The sequence below is a fragment of the Oxyura jamaicensis genome, chromosome 1 (assembly GCF_011077185.1).
Source record: "Oxyura jamaicensis isolate SHBP4307 breed ruddy duck chromosome 1, BPBGC_Ojam_1.0, whole genome shotgun sequence".
Taxonomy (NCBI): Eukaryota; Metazoa; Chordata; class Aves; order Anseriformes; family Anatidae; genus Oxyura; species Oxyura jamaicensis.
The window spans coordinates 28,093,912-28,105,751 of NC_048893.1; the positions used below are offsets into that span (position 1 = coordinate 28,093,912).

At 36.1% G+C, this 11,840-nt stretch overlaps 1 protein-coding gene across 1 annotated transcript in view; it reads left to right on the plus strand.

Annotated features, from left to right (window-relative positions):
* BMT2 (base methyltransferase of 25S rRNA 2 homolog) overlaps positions 1-9,878 on the plus strand; it is a 34,002-nt gene extending 24,124 nt beyond the window's left edge. The window contains exons 4-5 of the mRNA XM_035332317.1: positions 2,179-2,293; positions 7,240-9,878. Coding sequence (XP_035188208.1) covers positions 2,179-2,293; positions 7,240-7,869 — 745 coding nt within the window. The 3' untranslated portion in view covers positions 7,870-9,878. The remainder of the gene's footprint in view (positions 1-2,178; positions 2,294-7,239) is intronic.
* Positions 9,879-11,840: the final 1,962 nt, after the last annotated feature.

Genomic DNA, 11,840 nt, shown 5'->3' on the forward strand with positions numbered 1-11,840 from the left:
GGTTTTATAAGAGGGAAACAGAATGCATCACAGTGATTTTTCATTTCACCATAGGTGCAGTGGGTTCTCCTGGAGATTAGAGGGTTCTATATTGTGTTACTTAATTTTAAATCTGTTCAAGTATTTTATCTAACGCTTTAAATGGAAAATGTTGAGAACTCCAGAGGCTGTTGCTCTTCTTTATGGGAAGCTTTTTCTGAGCTGGCCTATAGAATCAAACTCCCTTTTTGTTTCCTGTGGTCCCATGCATCTTCAATTATTTTGCTGTTACTGTTAGACTAATGTAGAACACTAGTGTACATATAGACATGAACGAAAAAGTCTAAGCCATTAGACTTGACATGAAAAAGACACTAAGCCATTAGAGACTGTATTTGCTAGACAAGGAGGAGAGCTGTTCTGAGAAGTACCAACATGACATGGAAAAAGACACTGCTTGACATCAGCCCATGTTTGTGATTTGCTGCCAGTAGGTTCTCAATGGTCCTACTGTGTAATTCAATCTGTTGCACAGAGTACATTGTCATTGGCATCTAAGGTGGGGAAAAATTGTTGCAATCATCTTCATTTTCAAATCCCACCTGCTGTCAGCTGTCTTACAGGATAGCTTTGTGTAATGGGTGTGGTTCTAACTGAGTTAGAGGTAATTGGGCTGTTTGACTTGGTGCTGGTAGTTTGACAGAAGAATTCCATGGATATCTACGATTTAGAAGGAAAATCCACAAGATTGGTAGTGTTACTTAGCTGAAGGCAACAAGGAATCTTCTCTTGCTTCACTATCATCATCTTCATGGTAGATCATTGAGAGTTAAGGAAGAGTTTGGGGAGGAACATAGAGAACTCTGATCTCTTTATTGCTTCTTAAAAACTTTTTCTGTGGTATTGCTTACAGCTTTATTGTTGATGTGAATACAACCATGGCTTTTTTGGACTCCATTAGCTCTGTAGATCTGTTTCTGAAAGTTTTTGCAGTTATATTTCTCTGGGGCTGATTCTTTCCCAGAAAGGCAACAAATGATATTTTGGAGATGCCAATTTAGAATTGGCTACGGAAACTTGAAGCAAAAAGCAACACTCACTTACTGGAAAGTTATCAGTCTCCTCCCTGTGAAAGCTATGAGTTCACTTCTGTTTGCCTCCATTAATGGATTTTGGGTGTTCTAGTTTCTTACAAAACATAACGGAAAATTCTTAGCCCTGTAAATGTTCCAACAGAAGGAATTTAAACTCTTGAGCGCTAGTGGTCCAAGTGGTTATTGCTCCAACTTCACTTGCCAGTTTTTAAGTTTGTGGTTCTGTACAGACTGATCCAACATTCGTAGCATCCATTAAAAATAAAATTGGAGTGAAGCTCAAGCAGTTGTCCACTTTCAAAAACGCTAGCTAAAATAAAGCTAATAAAATATTTTTAGATATTTTGCAGGGAATAACTAAACGTTTTCACATTCAGGGATATTTTTGTTTACTTTGGAATACAAATGGATGTCCTCTGCTTAAACCAGTTATGATAGTTGACTTGGGATGCCTTTTAAATATGGGGTTGACGAGTAGGTAGGTCATGGAGTGCTGTCAGTTTCTCTTATGTACTCCTGAAACTTCAATTCTAATGACTTGTGTCACTTAAACGTCAATAAGTACCACAAAAAGGTAAAGTGGGAAAACGCAAAGTGATAGAGAAATTACTGATCAGCATGAGTACTGGACACACTGGTTGCCGTTTTACTTTGTTACTATAAGTACAAGTTAGGAGGAAATTTTTCACTCTGAGGGTGGTGACGCACTGCAATAGGTTGTCCACAGAAGCTGTGGATGCCCCTGGGGGTGTTCAAGGCCAGGCTGGATGGGGCTTTGGGCAACCTGGTCTGGTGGGAGGTGTCCCTGTCTGGGGCAGGGGGGTGGGTTTAGAACTACATGGTCTTTAAGGTCCCTTCCAACCCAAGCCCTTCTATGAAGTTAAAGTATTACAGATGCTCTTAACATAAATTTTTCAGCTTGAGGGAATCATCTGCTTTACTGTTCTTTTGATTCTTTAGATGCAGCTCAATTAAGGCATTCATTTATTAGTCACTGCTACAGTGTTCAACACGAATATCTTTTGCGTTAATTATCTGAAATTGTAATTCAGAATATAGCTTCAAAAATAACACTTGGTAAAACTGAGTTCTTGCTGCTTCTTAGGTTGCTTCACTCCCTGGGAAAGATCAGATTACTTGACGTTGGTAGCTGCTTTAATCCATTTTTGAAGTTTGAAGAATTTCTGACAGTTGGCATAGATATTGTTCCAGCTGTTGAGGTATGTAATATTTACTATGTTTGATATAAATTTGATTCTCAGATATTTTAAAATACTTCGAAATGACTGTAAAAAAAAAAACAACTGTTTAATACTTAAGTATGTATCCTAAACATCTGTTTTAAAAGGAACCGTGGTTCTTCTATTACATCCATTCCCATGAACAGGCTTCAAAATAATAGCTAACTAGTTTTGATTTCAAAATACATTTTTGTTCAAGAGTTATACCTCTATAATGCTGTTGAGCATCTTAAAATTGGAAAAGCTTTAGTAGCCATCTTTTAATGCAGTCTGAAATGAGTTCTTGCATCTTAAAAGCCATAAATGAAAATTGAGTAGGCTTGTGCTTAGACTTGAACCTCTGGTAAGTTGCATTTACTGACAGAAAGAAATAATCAGTGCCTCTACTTGGTGTATTTTTTGTGGGGAGTTTTAGTAACCAGAAGTGCTCTATAAAGGGGATTTTCAGTTTATTGCTACAAATACTAAACCGTAACGCTGAGGACAAAATTACTGCTTAGGGAACTTCGTACGGTGAGTAATAGATTTGGGGTAATACAAAAAATACAGTTGTCTCACTTTTCTTATTTAGTAAGATTTCTAAACTCATTAATTTTGCCGTAATCATGTTTCTTTTGTCTTTCCCTCTTGATCCAACTTTTTTTGTCAGTCCTGGTAGTATTTATTAACCAGGCAAAATGACAAAGTGGAAAAAGGAAAAGATACATAAAGGAATGAATTTCTGTCAGGAAATGTGAGACCTTTGACCATACGTACCTTGCTAACTTCTACTAAGTTGAATTTTTATAATAGTTTAAAATTAAAATCAGTGGCGTATGGTAACCCTCTTTAGATGTGGAGAGGTACGAGTACAATAATACAGTTAACTTGAAAGTAGTCAGTGTTCTGTTGTTTGCTGCAGCATGGCTTACATGCAAAATACTTGGCATTTTGTTGTGGTCGCCAGGTTTGGTTCCCTAACACCTAATTTATCTCCAACTTCTATATATATGGATATATAAGGGAAGATAATTGTTTACAAATACTTGAGTATTATAAATTGCTTTTTAAAGTAAGTCAGTGCTAGATTCAAATAAAACACAATGCAACTATTAATGGACTTCATCTTGCCTAATTTGAGGAATAGGCATCAGTTGCCCAAACACAAGTGCTTGCTACCACTTAAGGTGCAGTAGGACGTTAGGGTTGTTTCTTGCTCATGACGTGGGATGTGAAGGAGATATGTGCCATTGTGAAGTGGCAGCCTAAGGCATTTAAAATGGCCATACATGGCAAGTAAATTTCAAGCTGAGATGTATGCAGCCCGGGTGTCTACATCCAAGGTTCTACGTTCAAATTAGTCAGTGCAGGTCTATTAAAACTAGAGTTAGTGAAACTTTTAAAATCTCCTCTTTTACAGTGAGATGAATTGCATTCTGATCTCATGATCTCTGATCCTTTATTGACTAGCTCTCCAGTGACTGTAATAGAAGCCTAGGCACCTGAAGTTACATGACACAAGTCTTACCATTAATTTGGGGTTATGTATAATTAATATTTTACTATGTAGGCTGTCATACTATTATCCTTTAAAAAAAATAAAATACGTTTCTTCTTATGAAATTAAGTTTAAATTTACAGTGACCAAAATCATTATTGGAAAAGTTCTAGACAGGTTACTTCTGTGGATGTAATTGAGGAATACAAGTAATCCAGGCCAGACAACAGAAGAGGGGGTAGTCAGCATTTGTGTGATTTGTGTACTAACCAGTTCTTCAGGCTCTCTCCCAGTACAGTCGATGGATAATTGATTTCCTGCATTCTGACATAGCAGCATACCTTGATGACAGGAACTCGCTGGAGCACCGCCGTACAGATCGGCATGGTTACTGTGAGGCCTGCCTCAGGTTCACCAGCTTCTCTTACTGCCATTCTCTTGGTACCTTGGTATAGTCAGAGCACCTTGCAACTTAGCTAGCATTCTTAGAGTAAAAAGGAGCACAACTGGTGCACTCAAATGCTACTGCTGTAGTAAATTCAGGTCCTCCTCCAAACTAGAATTAATAAGCTCTGATGTATTTGGGATGACTCTGCTTTGAGCTGCATCAGCAGTGTAACCTGAATAAATTTATCTCTTGGCCAGCAGTTGTCTGTGCTGATTGTAAGATTTCAGAATAACAGCCAGAGGGTTCTTGTGGGAGTTGATGTTGTCTTCTGACCTAAAAAATCGATGCAGTAACTTAGTGGTTGAAGTTGAAAATAGAAGAACTTGTAAAACCTTCTCACTTAGCTGATCTTTTAGGTAAGATACCAAAATGGTTTTTGAAACAAATTGAAACATAGAGACTTTCTAGGAAGTCAGTTTTTTAAATGTTGTTGAATAAAGAGTTAAATAATTACTCATTAATAAGAATAGGCTAATTCACTATCTGTATATAAATATTTTAGATATAGAAGTAGAAGCTGAGTAAAATACTTCAGATAATTTGAGGAATCTTGAGGATATAATTGAAAAACTGTCAGAGGAACTAAAATCTTTATTTAATAAGAGAATCATAAAACCATAAACAAAAGAATAAATGTCTTCACAATGTTTAGAGTCCGTTTTATTACACGGAAGATGCAACTGTGATATGAATGCAGAAATATATTTCTGTTAAACGTTCTGGGTGTGTGCTTTGTGTGGTGGGGGGGGTTGCTCAAGGGGAAGAGAGACTAAGGTAAGCAGAACAAGTTTCTTCTTGACTGGTGCTTTTGTTGGTCGTTCCTTCAAACACTTGGTGACACAAATATTCCAGAGAATAATTAGAAGCTGATATTTTCCTACAGGAGTTTATCTTGTCTACTTATCAGGGGAAGGGAGAAGACTATAATTGGAATGAACGGCAAATCTCAATTGGGTGAAAGTCCCAGTACAATTTTATAGTGCTGGGAAACAAGCTGAATATGCAGCAGATGTATTGGAGTAAATACAGTCTGAGATAAAAAAAGTCTGGAATGATACTGAAGTTAAAGAGAAAAGACAAGTTGGACTGAGTTCTTAAATGTTAGTGTACGCACTGAAATATGAGTTTGCTGTATCAGTATGAGTTAGCTGTATAGAAAGACTGTAAGATCAGTTCAAGACTTCTACATTTAGAGTAGCAATCCCCACTTTAGCAGCCAAGCAACATTTTTGTCATAAAACTGCCTTGCGGAGTTCAGATTCCACTTGAAACATATTTTAATCATGAAATTTTCTTCTGCATAACTGTTTTATTAGTACCTTTCTACTGCAGAGAAATACTTGCAGTGTAAATTTTTTTCAACTATGTGTAGCCTTTAACTCCTCCTCCTAAGTGAAGTTAGCATGTTGCCCTGGAAAATTACTTTCCAGAACACTTTTCTTCTGAAGTTGTTTCTATATATCCTGAAGTTACTACTGTTGATTTCCTGTTCTAAATAGTACAAGGAAGTGGAATATAACCCTGCAGATATAATGGTTGTAATTATTTCAGTACGATCAAGGAATTTTAATTACAATCTTTCTTGAATTATTTTTTCATCTGTATTGGAGGCAAAGATTAAAGCTATTGAAAAGTAAATTACAAATTTTTGGAAGATTGATTTACTCCTTCTAGTTTTCTGCATGTTCTCTGGAGAGAATGTGATTTTATATATACAGAAATGTTATCTTCTACTTGGGAACAACCATGCATATCAGTTGCTTTATGAATAACTTTGCAATAATGTTGATTTGTTTAATATTGCTTCATAAAATATAATATAAATACTTTGGGGAAGGGGATATGAAAATGCAGCAGGTCTACCTCCACCTTTCTGATATGCTCTGGAGAATGTTTTGTCTCAGCTCTAATATTCATGTAGCTGTTTAGCAGTCTGTTTTTTCACTGCATGTTCTGTAAGCATTAATAACAATTTTTGTTTCTATCAAGTTGCAACCTTGTATCTCAATGCCTTTTCATGAGAGAAGTCAGTACTAGGCTTTGAATATAAAATGTCAAAACTTAAGCCTAGTGAATAGCCTACTATTTTATATTTTTTGAGTTCTCTGTGATTATGGGTGTTATGAATTTGTTCTTTTGTATGTTGTATCAGGGTGTCACTTTCAATCTTTGACAGTTTGAGCACACAAATGATTAAAAGATAAATTTAAAAATCTTATCTTGCCCAAATGTCTACTGGTAAACTTTGGATCTGCAACAAGGTTAAAACATGTACCTTCATTGCTGTTACAAAGTAGTTAGTGTATTGTAACCTTCTGATGTATTTTGCCTTGCCATAGTTTCTTCCTTTTTCTGTGCCAATAAGGAACATCTCTTTTTTCCAAGTGACCAAATTATTAAGCCTCTTGGATTCTTTAGAGAGCTGGTGGAAATACTGATGATGTCAAATTTATTTCCTATTTACTTATTTCAGGTTTGTTTGTTTAAAAAAAAATAGAAATATACAAATTAAAACCCAATATAGTCTATATTGGAATTGTAAGAATTGTGTTGTTTTACTCTATTGCTGCACCTTAACATGGAATTTTATTGGCAATGCATGATATACTATGAAAGCATGGGATTTTGGGGGAAACGAGCAATGTACGCTCATCTGAATTCTTCTTAAATCAATTGTAAGACAGTTGATTTGATACGTTCTATTAGGGCTTTCTATTTCATTTCTTTGTTTTAAATGAACAGTTCTCAGCTATCAAATCTCTGCTAAATTGCTGCATATCTCAAATCATTCTTGGCAACTGTGAAAGCTAGTAATATGCATTACTTTTAAATTGCTGTTTCAGAGTGCTTGATTTAATAGCAAGAGGGATGTTCAGCAGGCTTGACATTTCCTCGAGGAATTGAAGAGGATGTTATTGATCTGGGTTTAAGTTGTATTTGCTCTTTAAACTAACCTTGATGTATGTTTGTTTGTTTTTTCTGTTTTTCTTATTCCACCAGAGCGTATACAAATGTGACTTCTTGAATCTACAAATTCAGCAACCTCTCCAACTGGCACAAGATGCAATAGATGCCTTTCTTAAGCAACTGAAAAATCCTATTGATTCTCTACCTGGAGAACTATTCCATGTCGTCGTTTTCTCGCTCCTCCTTTCTTACTTTCCATCACCCTATCAACGATGGATATGCTGCAAGAAGGCACACGAACTTCTCGTATTAAATGGCTTATTGCTTGTAATAACTCCTGATTCATCTCACCAGAATCGCCGAGCTATGATGATGAAAAGCTGGAAGATTGCCATAGAGTCCTTGGGTTTTAAACGCTTCAAATATTCCAAGTTTTCTCACATGCACCTAATGGCTTTTAGGAAAACCTCCCTTCAAACAACAAGTGACTTAGTTAGCAGGAACTATCCAGGAATGTTGTATATCCCGCAGGATTTCAACAGTATAGAGGATGAGGAATATTCCAACACTTCTTGCTACGTTCGATCAGATACAGAAGATGAACAGCTAGCTTACGGTTTTATGGAGCTACCTGATGCTCCATATGACTCAGACTCTGGAGAAAGCCAGTCTAGTTCAATTCCTTTTTACGAGCTCGAAGATCCTATATTGCTTCTGAGTTAATGTAGTAGTTGACATGCTAAATCAAACCTCTTGCTTAACTAATTTTGCTATACTAACGTGGGCTCAACACACAACAACGGTTTGCATAAAGAAAATGCAACGGTTTACAGAGTTTGCTATTTTTTTCTACCTTTGAATTTTAAAATTTATTCTTGTATGAAAGTGAAAAAATACAAGTTTTATGCAAATGACTCTTGTCATAGCATAAATTGCTGTTACTTTCTTTGGAATATGTATCACTAATTTTCTTCCAGAAAGGTACCATTCTTTTCTTTAGTGCTGTGAAGTGTGAATTCTATTTAATTTGCTAAATGTTGTTTCAATATTTTAACTCGTAAAGTGGTTGAGCATAAGGCACTGGAGTTGGTGGGCTTCTGAGAAGTATACGTAGGAATAAATAATTTGCACTTTAATTAAATGTGCAGATAGGTTAAGATGCTTAGTTACACATGTCCCTTTTTAATTATGGAACAAAGCTTTCTTTCCAAAATTTCTTTTGCTCTGGTTAAGCCTGGGCTAGAGAAACCATAATGCACATTTAATTTTACTTTAATTGCAGCCCTCTTGAGATAACACCAAAACACTGGAATATATTAATCCATAGTTATACATGTTGTGTAATTTCATTGCATAAATAGCAGATAGACATGAGATTTCTGAAGAGGTTATCTCCCAGACACAGAGAAGTATGGTACGTCTAGACAATTGTTTCACTTCAAAGCTGGAACATGGTTTTGCAATTTCCAGTGTACAAGCACTAACATACATCAGTATTTCCCCAATGTGTTCTGTATTTTTTCTTTTGGGGGGAGAGGGGGAGTGGTGGTGGTTTTTTTTGTCATGTTTTAAAGTAAATTATTTATGTGTTTTTCAAAACAAACTTTCTTTAAGTTGGGAGGTCTACAATTAAGAACAATTGTATGATAACTACAGACTGATTTTGTTTTAAAAAAAAAAAAAAAAAAAAGGAAAATTTTCACAAGATTTTCACGGATGTGTATTTGCACAAAAGACATTCAGACCCCACAAGTGAAGTTAACATACACTATTTTGTTTGCTTATTTGGACCCCAGTCTTCTGTTTAGTTAAATGAAAACCCCATAGCTTTCTGAAAACTGGTCTGCACTGTAAGAAGGTAAACCAAGTGGTTTATGTTTATGAAGTTTTCTAAATTGTGTAATAAATTTGTGAGTACTTTGCAGGAAAAAAAAAAATAATAATAATCTGTTCAGCAGTAAAAATAGAGGATTCAGTATTAGTTTAGCTTAGATTGCCCTCCATTTAAAAATGACCAGAACTTTCAAATTTGAATGTTAGGCTTTAAAATCTGTGAGTGAGTGCCTATCACAAATGATTGGAACTAGGTGCCGCATCATGGATTTAAGACTGACAGCAGCAACACGGTAGAAAATAGAAATACAGTGTGAAGTTGCATAGGTGGAAACACTTTCAATCTGCCATGTTGTTTTTATAATACAGATGTTACCAGGCAAACTGAAGTGTTAGTGTGAATTTTACAGTAGTTGCTACAAAAATGAAAACTCTCCATTGAAGTTTTGCACTGAAAGTGCCAGTTGGACCTGTCTGTTTTTTCTTGTATACAGTTTCCTACAAAGAGTCATACTGTATCGGTCCTACTTACACCCAAACGTGAACTGGACTGCAATGCTTTATTCTTCAATATAAGCTTTCTGTGTCTCCTTTCATAAATTTAAAGTGTCCCCAAACATCTGATTCAAAATTGTTATTCAGGCTGAATGATATAGCCGTATACAAACCAAACACCTATACAGCTTGTGTTTAGGGAAAAAAAAAGACAAGTTATCATGGTTGGCTTAATATTTATGGAAAACACCTAATGAAATGTACAACAGATTCAAAAACAGCTATAACTCAGTGTTGGCATCTAATGCTTTACCATTTCACTTTCACTAAAATGTTCATCAGTCAAAACCTCTCTTCTTTAATTGACTCCAGCAATGCTATTGTTAAAGCTAAAATACTGGTGCTATTAATTCAGCTGGTTTTAGAAACCTACTCTGCACATACTTCAAAGTCTACCTAGCATTTTAATTGATATTCCTCTAAAAAAAAAATTGTGTACCAGCTGACAGAAATGTTGGCATTGGCCAATGTAAATTGGTTTGTGATTCCTACAAATGAGCCAAGATTTATCCTTAAAGTGTTTAAAACATAATAATTAAAATTTAGGCCTTCTTGGCAGCTCAGTGACACCATTGTATTTGTGGTTTAGGGACCTGAGATTTGTAACAGCTTGGTTTTCTTGCTGCTTGTTCTAAATACCTGAAGTGTTTTTTTTTTTTTTTTTTTTTTTTTTTTACAAGGGACAGTGGATTATGGTGGAGAATAAAAGTCAGTTTTACATGAATACTTACACCTCCCTGAACAATACTAGTGATAGTGGGAGTTGTTGGATATTTAGCTTTGGTGCAAGAGGAATGTTTCTAGGTTATGAAATGTTTGAGAATTTTGACTGGGCAAGGGATGACACAGATCTCTTGTTCTTAAGGTGCTGGAGAGGAAAAAGAAAAAGTGTATTTACATTTTTGTTGTCTTTTTGTCACTACTTTTTGTGAACAAAGCACATTTATTAAAAAAAAAAAAAAAAAAGACCTGTTTCTTTGAGATGTGGGTGTTACTTTTTTTTCTCTTGCAGTTGGTTTACACTGAAGTCCAATAAAACCAATGCATAGTTCTTATTTTCAAGAAAACACTGGTTTATTTTATAAACTGGAATCTAGTAAAGAAGTTAAGTTGAAACTGATGTACTAAATTTCTACATCTCAGTTGTGGCATGAGCTTTATGGAAGTATTTCTGGAGTTCCTCTAGTTGATCTTGTATCATATTTATTTTCTGCCTACTTACAGTGTGACTACTTAGTAATGCAGTTCCTCTTTCCATTCTAGATGTTCTTAATTTCCCCTCTGTCCTTCTGAAATATCTTTGCAGCAGCTACAGTAAGTCTGCCCTTTAACGTCATCCCTGTATTCCTTCACATGATGGTTTTGAGTTCTGCAGGTGCTGTGAAAGGATGGCAGTGGGAAAAGCAACCCAAAGAACTGAAGGTACAAGGCTCCTAATCAGGTCAAGATTGTAAGAAAATCAAATTTTAGCAGAACTTAAGTGTGCCCCTAGCACTATGGGGCTTAGCAGGTGTCTTCTGAATCCCTTGCTTAACAGTGAAGATTAAAAAGCATTGTTTCACAGATTTTTCCTATCCTTTTCTGCTTAAGGGAGACTTGCTGACTTGCCTTTGGAAGTGATTATTAAAAGTGCTTTTAATCATACCTCCATTAATCCACAGCACATCTTTGATTCCTTGCAAAGTTGGGTTATTCGGGTTCCTGCTCCTTTACTCTCACTTTAAATTCATTGTTTTATACCTGTGGAACAGTGGGAAGACTTTTAGAAAGGTTACATTTAGCAAACTTGCATTGCTTAGTTAGTTAGTTAGCAAACTTAGCTGCTTTTTCCTACATTTCCTATAAAATACTACCTAGGAAGCTCAACAAGTAGTTGCTTGAAGTGTATTCCTAAATTACAGTTGATGAAATAGGTTCAATTAAGTGTTTTTCATGATGCAACTAAAGCATCCACAGCAGGTGTTTCTAAAGGAAAACCTCGTAACTTAAAAAATAAAAAAAAAGCATAATTTTTAGGCCTATGGGATAGTTTTACTTAAATTCTGGAGAGGGTTTAGGAGGGGTTCCTGTGACTCAGTTGTCCAGCAGCTTCAGGCAGAAGAGAAAGCATGACTAAGTTTCAGATTCTCGAGGGGCCAGCTGCTGCCAGTCAGCGCTGCTGCTGCTTGTCTGCGGGAAGGAGGGGGTTACCCACGACGAAGGGATTCCAGGAAGGAGGGCCATGAACCTGCAGAAAGCCAGCCCTGTGGCAGGTCAAGGGGCCACTGTGTGGCGGCTGTCTCCGCTTCCAGCTCAGCTACCGCTGC